Genomic DNA, 21,669 nt, shown 5'->3' on the forward strand with positions numbered 1-21,669 from the left:
GTAGAAAGAATAAAAATGTGTAGCATATAAAATAGTGATCCCCTCTCAAAAGATCTTGTTCGTCTTTGTAGACCATAAAGATGCTTGGAAACTCATTGAAGTCTCTTTTTTTTCAAGTATTAATTATTTTTATGTTATTTTCTGACACTTCACACTATTCAGATTTAAATGATAACCCTATGAAAGGCCCTGAGCCCTAGTTTGGAAACTACTAGATCAAACAGCCTGTCTGATTCAATTTATAAACCAGCCCTACTGGTGAAAATAATGTTAATTTAATAACATTTGAGTGAAGGTCCAGTTTCAACCAGATAAGTCCCGGTCCTCTGTCTTTTAGTACTTTAATAATTTTGGTGATATTTAGTATGGAGAGTACTGAATGCGGGGCTTTTATATGCACGCCTATTTTACTTTTTTTTTTTTTTTTTTCTATCTTTTTTAAACTTCAGTAGAAAGTCTGTTCTTCCATTGATACTGACTGGCAGTCTATGGGTAGCGCATTTTCCTTGACTTATGAAACCTGCAGGGGGCGATCTTTAGAGCAGTTTTGTTGACATACGTCATCGACGTGCGACGTGCTATCAAACGGCTGTGTTTCTAACGTTTATAATTATAGTGAAAGACCCCCGGAGTTCTTCCAAAAAAACTCAGAAACTGAGGAGAATTCGCCACCTGGACAGATTCCCCAATGGGTAAGTTGTGAAAATGAAACCAACGAGTCCAGTGACTGATCAAAAATCAGCTTTTTAACGAGTAAAACAGTAAAATAGTGTCTGGATTATGCTGCTGGTAACCGTCGCCAACCGTTAGCTCCGTGTTGGACTACGTAGATTCAACTGAAAATTCTGGTATTTAAACAAGAAGCTCTAAACTATGCGTCAGAATAAATACTGGACTAATCCAACTACACAGCATCATTTATTATATTCTACATTAGTCTGTATTGATGGATGGAGGCTGTGTTAATTTATTTTAACTCTGCTGTAATTCAACAGAAACGTCAGTAAGAATCAAACAGTACTGATATCTGTGTCGACACCACGGCAACAAAAACACAATAAAGTCAGTGATACTGGGTAATTTCTTGATTTATGTTATCAGAAAATGCAGGCAAACTCCTAGACACTATCTTAAAAAAGCACATTTAGGTTGGCTGTAAAACTTTTCCAATATTCTGTGCAATTTAAGCAGTTTGTTGGAGATTGCTTGCAGTTTTTGAGGATTAATGTCTCTTCTGTGCACCATCCAGATCACACAGATCACAATCTTTCAGTGAAATGAGGGAAATGTGGCCTTTTAAAACGTCATGTCAAAAAGAAGTGACTTTTTTTTACCTAATGCATGAGTAACAATAAAATCCCTGACATGTAAAAGATACTAAAAAGAAATTGGAAAACCTTTTTGTCATCTGCTGCCTTTACTTGTCATTTACTTTACTCTTAGGTGAAATAAGGTGTCAGATTTTTTTGATACTTTACACCTAGAGATGCAGAACGTTGGATTTTTGACTGTATCAGATACAATGATATTTTAGAACTTATTTCAGCAGATACAGAGTTTGATTTATACACACCTTTTTATTGTAAAGAGCTCCAAGAGTCCCCTGAGCAAAGAGAGACTGAGTCAAGTGGAGTGGAGAGGAGCAGGTAGAATATTCAGGGCTCATGGTGGACCTGATGGTACATTTGAATATTTTGTAGATATGTAAGACTGATATAATATTCAATACTGTGTGCATATTTTTTAGGCATGATTGGGCCAAAAATTAAGGCTGCAGTAAGGCCTAGATGTGGTGAGTAAGCTGCCTGAGGGCACCACTGGGTGGGAAGAAGGATAGATTCAACCCTGATTATACACTAGGGGGTCTTTGCATATTACCAGGGGCATCAGAAAATAATCTATTGGGAAAAAAATACAAAGTCCACACCTTTAGGGTGTAGTGATGGGTAGATGTGGCGAGCAGTAAGGCCTATGGTTCCATCCAGGCGAGTAGTAGGGAGCCCCAGGTCATGCTGTGGGTGTCCCAGGAACCTGAAAACCACCAGCAGACTCTGGAGGTATCACCAGGGGTGAAAGGGGCCCAGACAAAAGAGATGCAGTTGAACTTGACCTTTGCTGCCGAGTGACGTGGTGTGTCGATGTGCTGAGCTTGACTCTGTCGCCTCCAGCCCCAGGTTGTGGCACATGTGGCCCATGAAACTTACGCAGGACTTTATAAACAGCCAATATATACAAAGACAATAAATCGGCTGTAAATGTCAGCTGAAATTTTTATATGCATTGAATCTGATACTGATTTTAAAACAATATCATGCACTAAATTGCACAAATACATTGAAACATTCTGGTACCAAAACATTGAAACTGTATTTACAAGCAAGTCAATTTGCAGAAGTTTTGCTGCTTATTTTGGTATCTAAAAACAAGAAAGATAGCATACTGGGTGCCTAGAAGTTGGTTTGATAAACGTATGTGATGCCAGTGTTGCAAAATCAACAAAAAATTGTGTTTCATAATTGTGATCTTAATACCAATTAAAGTGATTATGATTTTTGCCATGATAAAACATTCTTACAGTGTATCATCCACAGACACAGTTAAAGCTGCTCCAGTATAAACTAAAACACTTCCTCCTCTGTTTTGAACTGTTGGTCTTCTCTCGTTTTTCCTGCAGTTATGCTATAGCACATTAGGAGCTGCAGCAGCAGGGATGAGGATCCGGCTGCAGGGTCCCGGCCATGCTGCCAGCCTTCTCGCTGAGCTCAATCGCTGCAGACAGTCCCGTCAATACTGTGATGTGCTCCTGCAGGTTGGCAACCGCACATTCCCAGCACACCGTGCTGTGCTCGCCTGTGCTGGGACATACTTCCGCAACCTGTTTGCCCGAGCTCCAGCCTCGTCCTCCACTGCCTTCTCTCTGGAGTTCATCTCCTCGGCCAACTTTGAGAGGGTGCTGACGTTCGTGTACACGGGGGAGATCCTGACTGATCTCATAGATGTCGGGGTGCTATATGAGCTGGCTGAGAGGCTCGGTGTGAGTGAACTGGTGAAGGCCTGTCATGCCACCTTTCCTGACCTGCAGACTTCTGTGTCTGCCAACTGTAAAGCCAAGGAAGAAATGCCCCTGGATTCCAGCATGGTTACTGCTGCTCCTTCCACAGTGGCTGCGGTTGGTTCAGTTTCTCTGTCTGCATCGTCTCTGTGCTCCTCTGCTGCCTCCTGCTCATCTCTGTCTTCATCAGCTGCTCCGACCCCCGCCGACACTGCCTCACCTCTCCTCCAAACTACCAGGACATCCAGCTCCTGCCGTGACGCTCACACTGGAGTTCTTCCACGTGCCCTGAAGTCAGAGGACACACAGTCTCACATGGGCTACGGACAGTCAGCTGTAGATCATCGACTCCCAACAGGACACGGCCTTTTATCCAGGAGTCAGAGTGACGGCGTGCTGCCTCCTGGGCCTGTGCTCCAGCTAAAGATGGAGCAGGGACTGGAGGAAGAGGAGGCTGGAGGAAGTTGTGATGACGGTGACAGAAACAGACAAATGGTTCCAGAGAGCGCAGGAAGCTCTCTTCCTCAGAGTTGCGACACTGCTCCGTCTAACTCCTGCTCCTTCCCTGACTCTTCAGCTCAGCTTGCAGCAGAAGCGTGTCACCCAACCTCTTCCTCAGGAGAGCCTATAGGCAGCCTGCAGGTAGAGGGGGGCGTCATGGAGGCCCAGAGGGAAGATGGGATGATGTTTGGAGAGGTGGAGGGAGAAAATGAGGAGGACAGGGAGGTTCTACAAGAGAATGGAGCAGTGGAGGAAACAGAGGAGGAGCAGTGGAGACACCTGGCAGGTGAGATCATAGAGCTGAGTGATGATGAGAACTTTATGGAGGAGGTGGACGAGGAGGAGGAAGAAGACGACCTTGTTTGTTTGGAGAATGGAGAAGGAGGAAACCCAAGCAACCAGGTAATTTTAGTATTCTCCAGTACAATTACAGGGTGTCAAATTAAAAGTCTGCCTTAGTCTGCACTAGAATTTTTCAGTTAAATCCTAGCCCACTCAAATAAAATCCTGTTCTTTATCCCTTTAGATCCCAGAAAACATGCTGCCATGTAAAGCCTGCACCACGTCCCTTCCTGCTGACCCGGCTGCCATCAGGAGACACGCTGAGACTCACCTGACCGAGCTTGGCCTCTGCAGAGTCTGTGGGGCGTCATTCCCAGACCGCGCTGCAGGTGTCGACCACACTCTGACCCATGTCGGGGTGCAGCTCTTCTCCTGTGACATGTGTAACCTTCATTTCTGCAGCCAGAACAAACTGCTGCGCCACCACAGACAGACTGCCTCGTGTTACACCATCCCACAGGGGGCGCTAACAAACAGCGGTCAGGGCCTGAGCTCAGAGCTGCAGTGTGCAGCGTGCACAAAAACCCTCAGCAAGGACTTCCAGGTTAGAAATGTTAATCAACTTTTCCACAGCTTAGAACAGCGGCAGCTGTGACACTAGCATTTTATTCTTCATCTATTCAAAATAAAAGCATCTTTTATCACCTGGCCATCACAGAAAAAAATTTGATTTTGATTTATGCGGTACATGTTTGTTTTGATAGACCCTTTTACAGCACAGGGACACAATTTAACCCCAAAACTAGAAAAGTTAGTGCAAGAAGCTTGGATGATTAAATGTTTGGACAAGTGATGTTTGTTTACCAGCACTATATTGTTAAGGAGTATCATTAAGGTTGTCAGTAATTATATATTTAATCTTTTTTATTGTATTTGGTATTTTATTAACTGACAGTGAACTAAAATATTATTGCGGTGTCATTGATTAAAACTAAACTATTTGATTAGATTCTCATAGAGTGCCATCTTGTGTGACAGTCTGAAAAGAATTCCCCCCTTTTTATTGATTTTATAAATCAATCATGGTTAATATCATTTGCCTTTTTTTTTTTTTTTTTACAAAAATTAGCAAAAAAAACTCTTTAATGTCAAGGTGAAAACAAATTTCTACACAGTAATGTCAACTGAATAAAACATGTCATGTAAAACAAGTGACTGCATGAACACTCACATCCTTCAAGTCAGTGTTAATTTTGTCAACTAAAACTATGACTAAGCTAACTAAGCCTTTTTTTTTTTTTTTGAAAAAACTAGACTAAGACTAACAAAAATAGATCTGTGATGACTGAAACTGACAAAACCTAAGTCTAGTTTTTGTCAAAATGACTAAAACAAGACTAAAATGTAATTTAGTTTTCGTCAGACATTCAAAATCTGTGATATTTCTCCACTGTGGGTAAATCTCTCAAAATGCAATGGATCCGTAGCTCTTCTGCCTCTCAGCTGTAGAAAGCAAGGACCCCAGGTTTGGCTGGGTGCAGAGAGCACACTACCATGATTCAGTACCAGATTTAGGAAAGAGAATAAACTCTTGGACTAAAAGTAAAGACTAAAATATGAGGACTTTTTATGGACTAAAACCAGACTGAAATGTTTTATGTTTTCATTGAATAAAACTAAACTGAAACTATAAAGGGTAGAAATGACTAAAATGTGACTAAAACTAAAATGAAAAATAGCTGCCAAAATGAACACTGCTTCAAGTTAGTATTAGTAGATGAACCTTTGGCTGCAATCACAGCACTGAGTCTGTGAGGATAGGTCTCAGTCAGGCTTGCACATCTTGCACACAATAAAAAGCAGCTTTAAGTGAAACTTTCACCTAGTGTTACAGTAGCTCTGTCTGTTAATGTTAGCACTGCTAGCAAGAACAAACACTTTTGACATTTTCTTGACTTAGCTGTCACATGTTAATGTAAAAAATCTGCACAAAACATACAGTTAACTGTCACCAGTGCAAGTGGTTATAAACTGAAGATGCACTGAGTTCTTAAAATATATTGAAAGTGTAAAAATTTAATGTCAGATTTTGTATGTGCACCCTCTTTGAAGACTAATTCTTAAATAGCTGCTAATTTTTCACTTGATCACTAAAAAGTCACATATTTAGGGAATTGATAATATAAACTATTTAGTATGAATCTAAAGCTGTTCCCCCATGTCTCTGGTTAATATTCTGTGTCTCCTCCACAGACGCTCAGAGACCACCTGCTGAGTCACGTGTGTCCTCAGAGCCTCAGCTGTGCCGTGTGTCACCTCCCTCAGCCCTCCCTCTGCTCCCTGCTGTGGCACGCCCTCACCCACCTGTCTCTGCCCGTCTTCACCTGCCCACACTGTGCCCGCTGCTTTGTAGAGCGCCTCCTGCTAGACAGACACATGGCTGCACACGCCGAGGAGGCAGCAGCTAAAGAGAGGGAGCGATCTGCGCTGAGGGCTTACAGAGGAGTCAAAGTGGATGGAGGAGGAGGAGGAGGTACAGCAGGAGGGGAGGAGTTGCACTGCTTCCTTTGCCAGCAGACTTTCCGCTCCCCCTCGGCCTTTCAGTACCACCTCAGCCTGCACACCAGTGACTCCCTGGGGGGTGGAGGAGGCGGGGTGAGCCAGGGATGGAAACGTAAAGCTGACCAGCCTCTGGAGTGTCCTCCGTCATCCTCCTCCTCCTCTCCTCGGGAGGTGGGTGGCCTTGTCAAGATGAGTAACCTGGGTTTAGGTTTGGGGATGGGCTTCAGCATCCCAGAGAAGTTTTTTCAAGGGTCAGCACACAGTCTGGGGTCATCTGGAGTCTTGACCAATGGGAGCTTGGGGCAGGAGGGGGGAGCAGGAGCAGCTGGTGTTAGGGGGAAGTGGTACCGGTGTCGGTACTGCGGAAAATGTTTCGCCCACTCCGGAGAGTTCACCTACCACCTCCGCATTCACACCGGGGAGAAACCGTACCAGTGCAAAGTTTGCCTGCGCTTCTTCAGAGGCCGCTCCACCATGATCTGCCACCTGAAGACACATGCTGGTGCCCTCATGTACCGCTGCACCGTCTGCGGCCTGTTCTTCTCCACACTGAAGCTGGTGTCATCGCACATGGAGCTCCACAAAGACCACCTGCCCCCTGACTTCAACATCGAGCAGACCTTCATGTACAATGATCACTCGAAAGAACCGATGCACACTGTGGACGTCTGATTGGCTCTCTCCTCGAGACCTTTTCCATCTGACTCCTCCTCTCTCACTGGTTGTCGTGGACCAAAAAATGTTTTTCTTCTAATAGACTAGGGCTAAAACTCATGTTTGTTTTCAGTCAGAGCTGCAATGATTAATTGATGAGTCAATCAGAAGATCTGTTAAATTAGCCTGCCTGCTCTTAATGTGGTTTTACTAAAGTTCACTGTTTTTATTTCAAACAAACTGTAGGATCAGGATGTAGGCTTTAGTTATCATCTTACCATGATTCTTTATCATAATTTACAAACATTTTGGCGTTTGCAGATAAGCATCAAATAGAGGAAGTTGGTATGTTCAGACAGACATGAGAGGTAGCTCTGTAACGAACATTGCATTCAGAATAAACCTTTCATTGATAGATCACGTTAGCTTTGCAAAGCCAAATTCCAAATCTGTCATCAGGTGGATCCAACCAGCACAGCTTCAAACTGAAGCATTTGTTCCCAGTCAGAGTGATTGGGCCAATCAGCGTTATATGAGGAGGAAGAGGCCGTAGCTGTGGGCGTGGTTAAAGGGAGTGACTGCAAGCCTGTAAACAAGGGTGACCAGTAAAGAGATCAGTGTGGATGTAGCTATAGCAGCAGTTTATCAGAACTAGACCTCAGTAGAGTAAAGACCCATGCTGCAGTGTTAATTTTGACAGCTATTTTTAATTTTAGTCTTTTGATTTCATGTCTTTTAGTTTTAGTCACAATTTAGTCATTCTACCCTTAATAGTTTTAGTCAACAAAAACTCGGAAGACATTTTAGTCTAGTTTTAGTCCATAAAAGCCCTCAGGTTTTAGTCTTTATTTTTAGTCCAAGCATTTATTCTCTTTCCTAAATCTGGCACCAAATCATGGTAGTGTGTTCTCTGCACTCTGCCAAACCTGGGGTCCCTGCTTTCTACAGCTGAGAGGAAGAATAGCTACAGATGCATTGTTTTTGACAGATTTTATCTATGGTGGAGAATTATCATGGATTTTGAATGTCCGTCAAAAACTATATTACATTTTAGTCTAGTTTTCGGCATCTTGACAAAAACTAAATTTACTTTTAGTCAGTTTTAAGCCAGCTATACTCTGTGCGATTTCAAGCAGACCATACAACAGTCATGGCAGAATGTCATCTCCTGCCATACAACTAAATCACTTACAACGCACAACCTGTGTGCTCACACTGTGCGAGTGAAGTCAGGGCGGACTGTGACAGAAAGTCACAGTTTCCTTTTTAAAACATCTCAGACACTGAGGGTGAAGTGTCTCCAGTCATATTCTCTCTCTCTCCCTCTCCCGCTTTCTCTCTCGTTCTCTGTCTCCCTCTCCCGCTACCTCTCTCTATCCCACACACACAAACATCATCACCATCTGTGTCAGTTGCAGGTCCGCGGGTAAGCATATTTCCTGCTCGTTTGTTTCCTTTATCAAAGCGAGCGTGCATCATAGATGATCCTGCCATAACATTTGGGATGAGCTTTTCAACATTTTAAAATATTTTATATAAGTTGTTGGACAGAGTGAAGCAGGAAATACTAAACCAGAGAAGCTAACAAAGGGGTCAGTTTTCCCCAGGTTATATCACTCAAAGAATTCATTTGTGCATTCATGCTCAAAAATCACTTTGATTTGTTGATTAATTAATCAATTAATCATTCCAGCTCTTTGATAGACTTAGACTCTAGAATGTACCGGGGGTTTCCTGCCTTCAAAATTTGGTGATGCTTACCAGCCCTGATCAAAGCTGACGTGTTTTGTATGTCACATGGAGTGGTGGCACATTTGTGTGTTATTAAACATTTTTTGATTATCCTTTCTAAGTTGCACAATTTTGAATAACTCAAATTTCATTGGAATTGCAATATGGCCTGAAACTTTAAAATTGCAGAAGGTGCAATGTCTCGTTAAGGTGAAATGAGAGTCAAAGATCCATTTAAAGTTAGTTCTTTTTATATATATATATATATATATATATATATATATATTTTGCAGCAGAGATGTCCTGGTGCACATTTTAAACAGATTTAAGTACCTTTGTTGGTGCTGAAATGTCAAAAAAATCGCATGTTCATCAGTCATATTTATATACTGTTAAAAATGATCTAAAACGTATTCAGTTAAAAAGAGAATAATTTAAAATTTGTAACTTGTAACAGTAAAATTTATACATTTGTGGTTTTAACAAGTAAAACCACAAATGTATAAAATTTACTGTATAAGCCAAAATTATCTCCAGTATTTAAAAAAAAAAAAAAAGAAATTATCCAGCCTTATTACAATTTAAAGTTTCCTGTGAAATTGTTTTAGTTGCAGCACCTGAATGTGTACAGGATAACGAAGGACCCTCCACCACCTCATTCTGATGCAGGAAAGCCCCGATGTAGCAGACGTGTTAGATTTCAGACACCATTCACTGAGTCGACCCATACGGAGGGTTTGTCTCTGTGGACTCAGATAAGAAGGAGCCACATGGTGGCAGTGTGTCCTGCTCTGTGTCACTGAAAGAAAGGAGACGTGTGATTGTTGTATTATGTGCTCTGTGTCTTTATAACCTTAATAATAATAAAATCTGTTTCTATGTCAGTGATTGAGAACTACACTGTTAGGAAAGTAGGGCCTCATTGTAGCAGGAGAGTTATTTTTTCTAGATCTGCAGTGACTATTTTCACATGTTGCTGTTTTTAAGTTTGAACACTTTAATTTTTCATCCATGGATTCTAACGGCTCACAACAGAGAGCTTTGTGTTTTTAATCCAACATGTTGAAACATGAGATTTAAGTGCCCATTTCATTCTTTGTGTACTATTTTTCTTACCTCATATTTAAAACGACAGTGCAGCTATTTATTATTTGTTTGCCTTTATACATGTCACTCTCTGTTTCTATGAATGTCAGCCTTTTTTTAATCTTGTTTTTGAAAAATAAAGCCTCAAGGAAGACTGTTAGCACCACTCCAATGAAACTTTAATCTGTTTTTCATGACCTTTCACACCACAAAGTCCAACCCTCATCAGATTTTCAATGATGAAGTTGCAGAAACGAGCGTAGCTTTGTGAACGTCCTGCTTCCAGGGGCCTGTGAACCTTTGGCCTTTTTAAAGCCTCGTCTCTTCCTGCTATTGTGCCATCTGCACGCTGACATCCCCTCTTCCTTTTTCTGCATTCTTATCATTTTAACTGTGATGCTTTCCAGAGACACACTGATGGGAGTACATCCAGAAAGATTATAACTTAATGGAAAAAGGAGATAGCTGTGAGTGAAAACAGCTCTGTTTCTGCACTGCTATTGGATATATTTAAAAGCCAGTTCATTTTCTGCAGCTTAAATAGATTGAAACTAAGAGGAAATTATGTTGGACTTCAACAGCACATGCACAGACTCATTGAAAAGGACCACACCATCAACAAGAGGCAATCTAACATAAAATAATTCAGTGAGTTGGTGCTTGCTGGGGACAGACAGAAAGAAGTGAGGAAAAAAGGAGGACAGTATGCATCTGCCAAAAGGGAGGAGATGATTGGGCTTAAATTTATGAAGGTGTGGTCCCGCTCCTGATATTGTTCAAACATCCTTAAAACATCCCACTAAGCATTAAATATACAGTAAAAAAATAAAGTCTAAGCAGGTTTGTTTGCCCCCTTTCTGATATCTTACTTTTTTGCCTATTTGTCACACTTCAACATTTCAGATCATCAAACAAATCTTAATTTTAGACAAAGATAACCCGAGTAAATACAAAATGTAGTTTTTAAATATTTTATTCATCAAGGGGGAAAAAAACATCCAAACGTACCTGGCCCTGTGTGAAAAGTTCATTGCCCCCGCTCATAAATCACTAAATGACTATGATTAAGTTCAATTAGACCAGCCACACCCAGGCCTGATTACTACCAGACTTGTTGAATCTAGAAATCCCTTAAATAGAACCTGTCACACAAAGTCAAGTAGGCTAGAAGATTCCAAAAGCAACACATCATGGCGCCATCTAAAGAAATTCAAGAGTCACTGACTTCTAGCAGTATGAAAAGGGTTACAAAGACATTTCTAATGCTTTTAGACTCCAGTGAGCACCATTAACCACAAATGGAGAAAATTCGGAACAGTGGTGAACCTTCCCAGGAATGGCTGGCCCACCAAAATGACTCCAAGAGTGCATGGATGACTCATCCAAGAGGTCACAGAAGAACCCAGAACATCTAAAGACCTGCAGGCCTCACCTGACTCAGTTAAGGTCAGTTCATGACTCAACCATAAGAGACTAGACAAAAATGGCATCATAGGAGAGTTCCAAGGACAAAACCACTGCTGACCAAAAAGAACACAAAGGCTCGTCTCACGTTTGACTTAAAGCATCCTGATGATCCTCATGACTTTTTGGAAAATATTCTGTGGACTTGACGACACAAAAGTTAAACTTTTTGGTGTTAAAATAACATTTTATCAAAAAGACATCATACCAGCAGTCAAACGTGGTGGTGGTTGTGTGATGGTCTGGGGCTGCCTTGCTGCTCCAGTAAATCCTGAAGGAGAATGTACGGCCATCAGTTCAAGACCTCAAGCTTAAATACACTTGGGTTATTCATCAGGAGAATGATCCCAAACACACCAGCAAGTCCACCTCAAAATGTCTTAAAAAAAACAACTGAAGGTTTTAGAGTGGCCTTGTCAAAGTCCAGACTTTAATCCGACTGATATGCTGTGGCATGATCTTAAACAGGCCATTCATACCCCCAAAACCCTCCAAAGTGGCTGCATTAAAGTAATTCTGCAAAGAAGAGTGGGACAAAATTCCTCCACAGTGATGTGAAAGACTCATTGCCAGTCATCACAAACACTCGTTTGCAGTTGTTGCCGCTAAGGACGGCACGACCAGTTATTAGGTTTAGGGGGCGATGACTTTTTCACACAGGTCAGGGTAGGTTTGGATGGCTTTTTTCACTGATAAATTAAATAATTTTTTAAAAACTGTATTTTGTATATTTACTCAGGTTATCTTTGTTTAACACTAAAATTTGTTTGATTATCTGAAACATTTAAGTGTGACCAATAAACAACAACAACAACAAAAAAGAAATCAGCACTGTATATAAAATTGTCTTGCAGAATTATTAAATATTTTTTCCTCATTACATGCAATTCAAGTTTATTTTTCACTTTTTAAAACCAGATTTCAGACATTAAAGTGGATTTTTCATGCAAACATGGTTTAAAATAACTGTGGAGAGTGACGCCTTTTGATCTGAGTCAGACAAATATTCAGAGGTGTGCATATAAAAACTCAGATCTTGGTGAGCATAATTAATCTAACTTCTAGTTTAAATAACAATAATTTTACATATATATAAACAGACCTGCATTGTTTGTAATGGTATCTGACAGTGAGGCTAGAAATGCTATTTAGATAAAACGTCCTATTTCAAAGCCTTATATTTCTGTTGTATGTCTAAAATTATGACATTACATCAGTATTAGTATTACATCATAACTCATACAAACACTGCAGGCCTCATTTTTTACTTTCTATTTCTTGAAAAACAAATAAACTTGATCAGGTATGAGGTGTGTTTGATGTAAGCTTTGATTTATTCATCATTTTCACATTTTAAAGATATTCACATTGTAGAAACAAGGACAGCTCTTATCTAACTGTGCACATCGGTTTGTTTACTCCATTCCTGGTGTGGCGTTTCTTCTTCCTATTCAGACACTTTAAACGCTGCCATGAGTTCCTGTGGGAGCTGAGCAGCTTTGACGGAAAAACTTCAGACATTTCCTGCCTTCCTTCTCTGCAAAACTGTGATCAGAAACATTATAGAGACAACAGCGGGAGGCTTTGGCGCTGTTGTGTAACAAACAACATAAAGAGTCCAAATTAAGAATGAAACCATCCATGCCTGCTAGATTTCAGTGAATCAATCAAATCACTTCTTTGCTCCCTCTAGGGGGTCACTGGTTTGAAACAGGCTGTGAACTGAAAACAAAGACATACAGGAAAAATACATTATTTATGAGAGCTAAATTATGGAGACTGATATTAAGGTAAAACTGATAATGAAGTAGACTGATAAAGAAAGAGGATGAAAGGATCAGACCAGAGAAATGATTAAAAGTCTAAAAACCAGATGTAGCAGCCAGGACTGTGGATTCAGGAGACTGGGACAAAAAGGATGGTTACATATCCATTCATGTGTGCATGCATCCATCATGCATCTATCATCCATCCATCCATCCATCCATCCATCCATCCATCATTAATCCATCCATTCATCCAGTCATGCATCCATCCATCCATCAATTCATTCATAATTCATCCATCCATCCATCCATCCATCCATCATGCATCCATCCAATCATCCATCCATCCATGCAAGCATCCATCCAACCATGCATCATGCATTCATCCATCCATCCATTCATGCATGCATCCATCCAGTCATCCATCCATCCATCCATCCATCCAGGGTTGCCTTAAAGGGGGAAAAAGCATGACATGTTATGGTTTATATAAAGTTAAGCTACTACATAAAATGACCATTCATATCAGTCTTGTATGTCTGTTTAATACTAAAACAGTAGTCTTGTCTCACCTCTGTACAATGTTTTTAATGAAATATAAATTTTCAACCTTTTTTTGAACTAAAAGGAATATACTGGGGAAAAAGCTCTCATTATCCTTGATCAGAGATTAAATATGCTGTGTCAATCGTCCAGATGATACAAGGAAATAGATGATGGATCAGTCCATATAAAAATGTTGTAAATTCATCCTCAGAGCATCCTCTCCTTAAATGAACAGAAAAAAATCTCCAGTGTTACAGACCTGTATTATGTGTCAAACTTATTATTTAAATTCATTGCAAGAAAGCTTATAGGCGACAGAAAGTCAACAAGTGTCCCAAAATCACCCAAAGCACCCCAAATCTGACCAAGAGTAGCTGCAATTTTTATGAGGCGGTAGATCAGAACATCCTGAAGGCTGCAGAGAATTTCATTTGAAAGAAAACATCCAGAAGACACCAAAAACTGTGCTGCTGTTTCCAAAAAAGAAAAAGTTTTGTCTCACCTCCTATGATGATCTGGATTTTGAAAGTGACAAATATTCATTCAGTTCAGTCAAAACTTTCTCACTCCTGAAGCTAAACCCAGAGATGGGAACAAGTCATATGGCAAGTCCAACTCAGGTCTCAAGTGTCTGTGGGCAAGTCTAAGTCAAGTTCTAGGCCTTTAAAGCAGTCCCAAGTCCAAGTCAAGTCATTTATGGTTTAAATAAATAATCATAAAATGACTGCAAAAGATATAAACCAATGTTACTCAGGGTAACCAGAGAGTATTGCATGCAATATTGGTCATACAATACAAATAAAAACTGTTTATTAAAACTACAGACTGTCAAATCCAGTATGCGATATGTACTGCACTGCTAGAGCAGGCTCAGGTTGATTTTAGTGTTGGAAAATTTAGAAATACCCAAAACAATAACCTAGCTAATAGGTAACACTACAACAGTGTAGCATCCACCAAAAAAGCTCTAAAGTGATCGCCTGAACACATATTATATTAACTTAGCATAAGCCTTTAATACAGAGGGTACCCTCTATGGACTCCACCATCTTGGATTTTTGAACCTTGCATGTTTCTGCAGAACCACAGACGGGACCAAATAATAATAAAACAATTTTATGTATCAGGTCATTAAACACTAATTTAGATAGACCTACTTATTAATATTTTGTGCAATTTTTTGCCAAGTTTGTTCTATTAAATGCTACCAGGCTAAATATTACATACTGTACCTTTAATGCTGTTGCCATGTATAAATGCTATTTTTGTGTACGCCGTTTCAGACTTTGACCTAACCTTACAAGGCAGATGGATTGGCCAGATTCTCTGTCATCAGGCAGACCCATCTTGGAAAGCTCCAATCTGAAATGACTGTGCCAGGTCTGAGAACAGATCAGACCAGTCGGCATTATTAGAAGAGAATGTTAGAACTATAGTATGGCAGCAGTTTTATCTAAACTGGTCTAAAGAAGAGCAAAGAATCACACTAAAAGCTTTCTGATCACTACCTTGGCATAGAAGATGTTTTTACAATTCTCCAAACCGGCCTTGGCATGAGTTTGATCCACCAACAAGCTCCAATGTTTATAACACACCAGGAGGCTGCCATGTTTTGGTCTACACTGGTGTTGTGGTACTATGCCTTAACTGTTCCAGACTGCCAACCAGTGTTAGGGCTGCATCTCACACCTGCACTTCTCACCCATGGAAAATTTTGAGATTTGAGGTCTCGTCTATTTTCGCTATGCACGAGCCGTTATCTACAGATGAGGATTAGGGCCACTGAAAAGTTTTTTTTTGAGACTGAAGAGATTAGAGTCAGATTTCTGAGATTTCTGAGATTAAAGCCAGAATTCTGAGTTTAATGTCAGAATTCTGACAATTTTTGTAACTTCTGAGATTAAAGACAGAATCCTGACTTTAATCTCATAATGATGGCTTTTTTCTCAGAGTAAAAAAAAAAATATTGTCACCAAATGTTTTTTTTTTCCAATGACCCTAATCCTCTGCCATAGTTATCAGTCAAAACAGACAAGGAAATGATAAATACAGAGCCATACTTACCTTGTTGTAGCAGATATATACATCCACATCGATAGAATATGTTTGAAATCTTTTTCTTGATGAACCAGATGACGGCCATGAGCTAAAATGTGTCTGTTTAATAAAGCTGTTCTCCAAATTCTATTTATGAAGCTATTTCCACACGTTTCAAAATGTTACAGGTAAAAATAAACGCACATTCAAAACACTTCCAGTTTGTTGTTTTCAAAGTAAAAGCCCGCTTCAGCATTTCTTCGGAGAAACTCTCTTCTTTTGTGCATAATGCTTTTATTTTGAAAAGCTCCCAGAACACTGACTGAAGTCACCTATGGGGAGATTTATCACGGTAAAACTTAGAAAGAATGGCAGAGTTTTGATGGCGGACAGATAAAGCAAACACGCAGCAAACTCGTGACTGGTATGAAAGCTGTAACCTGTGGCAGCACTTGCATAGTAATGGCGAGGAGCGCTTCCGCCGACAGACGTCACACTATCGGTACAGACCAAAACATGGCGGCCTTCTGGTGAGTTTATAAGCTTAAATTTACTCAAATGCAGATATCTATTGAGTTTTTTCTTGCAGTATACATATGAGAGATACAGAAATCTATCTAGTGAGCTGAATTTGTTTGACCTTTTAAAAAATCCAGCCCTTCCCAAAGCATTTGTATGGGAGTTTTTCCAAGATGAATGTGAAATAATCCCATGCACACAGTCTATCTGGTGTGGCTTGTTACCTCTGAACGTCTGGACAATAAAAAGGAGGTACACTAGCCTCTATGGTTGAAAAGTTAAGCCAATGCAAAAGTGCAAAACCTGCAGTTCTTTGTGTGTCCACTAGGGGCTGTGCCACAGCACATTCCTCATGTTAAAATTATGAGTTTTTACATCAGAAATAGCCATGTTTGCAGCCTTGTGCAAAAAATATTTTGGTTGGAATAGTTAATGCCTGTATAAGCACAGGCTATACAGGGGTTGGATTTTTTTTTGTTGCACAGCAGGTTTGGTTAAATAAAGATACTGATCAATGCATTCATAGGGGTGTGGCTGATAAGGCTTCAGACCCACCTCAGCTCCACCTCTTTTGTCTGTTAAGCCTGATTTATACTTCTACGCCGTTGACGTGACAGAAGCATAAATCAGGCTTTACTAGTAGGATCTAAAGTTAACTGGAGACAAAGTTTAAGACAGTGCCATATTCAAACCACTGTCACAGTATTAAGTAAAAGACATACAGCTGATATTGATATTGCATCCCATATTCAATATAAAATTACTGGGCTTGAATCTCAAACCTTGAGTCGGGGTCAAGTCTGTGGCCTCTAAGGGGACGAGTCCAAGTCAAGTCTAAAGTCCGTGTCTGACTTAAGTGCAACCCACTCCTGGTCTCAAAGTCAAGTCTGATCTCTGGCTAAATCTCCGTCTTGTTCTTATGATCCAACGTCAGACTGGCTGGTGCTTGCATTACTTAACTTCCGCTCCTTCCCCTGGTTCCCGCCTCCTCCATTGGGAGCATTAGGCTGGGTCCCTGCTCCCACCTGGTTCAAAGCTTCCTCTTTAGTTATGTAGCTCGCCACCGTGTTCATGAGGTTGTTGCGGAAGCTCTTGCTGAGGAAGTTGTAAAGGATGGGGTTGGCAACACAGTGGAAGAGAGACAGGCTCTGCACCACACTGAAGGAGAAGTAGAGGAACTCTACGGTGTTGCAGCTGAAGTACCGGGGGTCAATGTCATCAATGATAACCAGAAACATGACTAGGTGGTACGGCAGCCAGCACAGGACAAACACCAGGGAGTACACGTGCACCAGCCACACGTCACGGCGGTCCTGAACATCTGGAGCTGTCTGAACTGCACGAGCAGTGAGCACGTTACAAGTGATGATGACGGCGGCAGGACCGAGGAACTGGAAGATCAAACAGAGGAGGGTGACGCTGACGAACCACTCTGTGAAGTAGTACTCAGGCAGCATGTAGCATCCCGGCTCATCCCACTCCAGAAGATCCACATGGACGTTCTCCAGCAGAGCCAGGAACAAGGAGAACAGCCAGAGACCTCCGCAGAGCACCCAGCGACGCCGACCAACCACGGGGAAGAAGGCCGGGAACGCAGGTCTAGTCAGGGAGAGGTATCGCTCCAGCGTCATGAAGGCCAGGAAGAAGGAGCTGCTGTAGAAGTTGACCACATAGATCAGGTTGGTGACTTTGCAGAGGAAGCGACCCCACAGCCACACCTTGTCCATGGTCACCTCCATCATGAAGAACGGCAGGATCACGATCACCATCAGGTCCGACAGGCTCATGTTGATGATGCAGAAGAGGACCCCGTTGGCCGAGTGGCGTCTGCGCCAGTTGACCCACACGACCAGGCCGTTCTCCAGCAGCCCCACCATGAAGACGAAGAGGTAGATCAGGAAGAGGGCGATGCGGCGGTAGTCTGAGTCCAGCTCCAGGGTACACTCGTAGACAAACCATGGCGTGCCGTTGTACAAGGAGTGGTTGTACTCGTTGGTGCTCATGGTCTGGAGTGAAAAGCAGAAACAGTTTGATTTCAGGAGAGTCCAGATTTACTTTGGGGGTAATCTGATTATGTTTTCAGACGTTGCATAACAAAGTCCAGGAGGAGGAGGAGAATGAAGGGGAGACTGCAGGGTTTAAATGCAACCCAAATGTGAGGTGTTTGATTTAACAGAAATAAATCAGCAGAAACTCCAAATGCAGAAAAGAGGACATATTTATATTGCCCTCCTGACCACATTTCTCACACTATCAACTTAAAATTAACATGACTGCTTCATCAAAGCCTCGTGATGCTCATGGTACAATGGATTTGATGATAGCAGCTATGGACTTGGCACAGTGAGAGAAGTTTGATAATGTTTTTTTAAACTGAAATCTCAGTTAAATCAGCTGAGTCCCCCAGCAGTTAAACAGAAGTTAGCATCAGTACCTGTTAGAGATGAGCTAGGGAAGGCTCAACAGTATAAATGCATGAACCATTCATTACAAATCCTTCACAGATTGTCAGCTGTGAGGCCTTCTATGGGCAGGTGCATGTCTTTCTAAATAATGTCAAATCAGTTTAATTTAGCAAAGGCGGACTCCAATCAAGGTGTAGAAAAAGGGATAAAAGCAAAAAGGATCATCACACAGCAGAGTCAGCTAGTTAACTAGTCTGTGCAGCCCTATAACTGACTTCCTGTTTGGATACAGACCTGCTTTTATAGATAGATTGAAGATTTTAACATGAACACAAGCTGCAGATGACTGAGATTTAAAGTGAATTGAGACATTAAGGAGCAGTAGTGGACTTATTTTAAGTTTTCACAGTGGCTGCAGGAGTTTCTGCAGTGGCTTCACCAAAGCATGTTAAAAGGGAAGATAAAGCATGCAATTAATGCAGTTAAAGATATGGACTAACTATGGACCTTTATTAATTGCAAATTATGCAAAAGCCCTATCCACCTTATTCCTGGGGCCGCTACTGTAAATCTGAATATGGGCAGAACTTCCGGTGCTAAGGTGGAAGTACATAAATACATGTATTTTAATACAGGAGCTAACAATAACCACGAACAACAGTTGTTTGATTGGAATTTACTGCAAATTTGTAAATATAGATATATTTTTGTAATCACATGTTCACATTGTTTGTATTGTGAGCTGTAAATAAGTAAATAAGGTGGATACCACATTATTCGTGGGGGGTCTACTGTAGCTATGAATGTGGGTGGAACTTCCCGTACAGTAACAATACAGTAGCAAAACGCGATTCTTCCAAGGGCTTACTAAAGTGATTTAGCGTCAACAGTTGTTGTTCTGAAATAAATAAATATTTGCTGCAATAAATACTGCTTCATTTTTGTTAACTCAATAAAGTTAAATGAGCTGAATGTTTAAATAATATTTTCTGTAATGCTCAGTACCCGTTGCTTCAGTCGTGGTACTAATTATGTGACAAGTTAAATATATGTCTTTAACAGCAGTGTTTTAAACATGCTGTTCACTGTTTAAATGCACTTGGGATGCAATTCTTTCAATATTAATTCATCATTAATTCAAAACTTGACATTTACCAAACTGAAGAGTTGACTACTTGAGTCATGGATAATTTTATTAATATAATTCTCACAGTTTAAGAGGGATTAGTTGGTGGAATAGGGATTTCAGCAACCCTGCAAACTAGAAATGCTATCTGAAGATAGTGTCCAAACTCCGTTAACAAAACATGATCGTCTATAACTATACTGGTACGGAGCAAATAAAGTTAGCTAAATATGCTTATCTAATTTATCTGAGGTAATGTCGTCACTTCGTACTCTTTAGTAGAAGGCGGAGAAAAAATAAGATTGTCCTGTTTGAGGTGAATCAGTCGAAAGTTAGGCTACATATTTCAATGTCCAAATTGCTCTAATAATCACGTTTCACATCTCGCATTCAATGCAAAGTCCCATTTAGATAGAAGGGACCGGAAGTTGCGCCCATATTTCACGCAAAGAATCATGGGAACTAGGAATAAGGTGGATAGTGCAGACATTTCAGACTATCTCTGACTCTCCTCAGTGTAAAGTGAGGCAGCCCTGTAAATGTGTTTGCTCCACATGCAGGTTCTGCATGTAAAGAGATGAGTGTGTCTTTAAACATTTTGTAGGTTGAAAACTTTCAAAGCCGACCAATCACAGCTTTCAAAAGGCTGCATCTGACATAGCAACAGGGCTAAGATAGGAGCTCTTGAGACGATTATTTGCATGTTTATGAATACAGGCCACATCCCCTTTTAAGGTGTGTTAAAATAATGTCTGTTATGAATTGGTGTTATATAAATAAAGAGTGACTGAGCTCTTTATTGATTATTTAGGTGTATGATGTGGCTAGCAGCTAATGCTGCTCCATGCATTTAGCCTCAGCATTAGAGAGCCTGCAAGTTTGATTGTCACAATAATATCAAACTTCATATGATGCTAAATTAATTTACATAAATTCATACTTACCCAATGGCAACAAAAATAACTTCTAGCTACCCACTATTTTGTCATTTCTTATTTTTGATTATCAACAAATGTGGCAACCCTACTTGTAAGTGGACAGCAGCTGAAAATTAGTTTTCAAATTCTTCAGCCCTGACTGAGCTGACTCAGGTGACATCACATGAGGCAATTTACCAAAAAGCTTAAATTGAAGACCAAAAGAGTTATAACCTTAGCACAGGTTTCCACAAACACCTTTAATCAGACTCTGATGAGCAGACATGCACAAAGAGGTAGAAACAGGTGCTCATACCCTCTGATAATAACAACGGGGCTCTACTGTACCTTATTATGATGATAAAGAGGGCTCGTCCCTCCTGAGGCCTCTCCGTCTTCTGTAGAGTTTTCTATATGAAGCCTGAAGACACAAGCTCTCTCCTTCCAGCTCTGGTGTTGAGGACTATCTGAGCGATCAAGCAGCCGGGGGGGTTTGTACCCTCCCACTCCTCACTAAAACTCACACACACACAATACAGGCACAGAGAAAGACGTAGAGATGTAACAGGACATCCTCAGTGTGTAGTAGGAAGTGGTGCAGAAGTCAGGAGACAGCCGCAGTGAGAAAGGGAAGCGAAGTTTAGTGTATTTGGGAAATAAAATGTGTCATTGCAGAAAAGTGTTTCCAAGAAATTCCATTTGACAACCCACAAGAGAAACTTAAACTAATAAAAAGAGACAAAAACAGCGTCTGTTCTCATCCAGAATGCTTTTATTTCATATCTGATGACTCTACATTTTGTACTCTAATGTTGCCGGTGTTAATGTGTGTGCAGGAGTTCACCTGCAATCTATCATTCCTCTACTTAGCCACTGTTTTATTAAATAAATGCATTTTATCCAAGTTTTTTCAATACTAATGTGTTAGAAAACTTGGTATTGAAAAAATATTAGATACTCTGGTTACCTTACTGACAATGATAAAAGAAGTCTGTACCCTGTTTTGTTCTAGTAAGTGAAT

General features: G+C 40.8%; 2 protein-coding genes across 2 annotated transcripts; one reads left to right on the top strand and one right to left on the bottom strand.

The window, feature by feature from the left end:
- Positions 1-571: 571 nt before the first annotated feature.
- On the top strand, positions 572-7,836 carry LOC121516938 (zinc finger and BTB domain-containing protein 39). Its single transcript, XM_041798372.1, has 4 exons — positions 572-692; positions 2,675-3,955; positions 4,080-4,439; positions 6,089-7,836. Exons 2-4 carry the CDS (start codon positions 2,711-2,713, stop codon positions 7,067-7,069), a joined length of 2,586 nt encoding a protein of 861 aa, XP_041654306.1. The 5' UTR covers positions 572-692; positions 2,675-2,710; the 3' UTR covers positions 7,070-7,836.
- A 7,716-nt stretch (positions 7,837-15,552) lies between these two features.
- Positions 15,553-21,101, bottom strand: gpr182 (G protein-coupled receptor 182). The gene is made up of 2 exons (XM_041800059.1): positions 20,997-21,101; positions 15,553-18,206 (listed from the first exon to the last, which is right to left on the bottom strand). The coding sequence occupies exon 2, from the start codon at positions 18,201-18,203 to the stop codon at positions 17,118-17,120; it is 1,086 nt and encodes a 361-aa protein (XP_041655993.1). The 5' UTR covers positions 18,204-18,206; positions 20,997-21,101; the 3' UTR covers positions 15,553-17,117.
- Between the last annotated feature and the right edge of the window lie 568 nt (positions 21,102-21,669).

The sequence above is a fragment of the Cheilinus undulatus genome, linkage group 11 (genome assembly GCF_018320785.1).
Source record: "Cheilinus undulatus linkage group 11, ASM1832078v1, whole genome shotgun sequence".
Classification (NCBI taxonomy): Eukaryota; Metazoa; Chordata; class Actinopteri; order Labriformes; family Labridae; genus Cheilinus; species Cheilinus undulatus.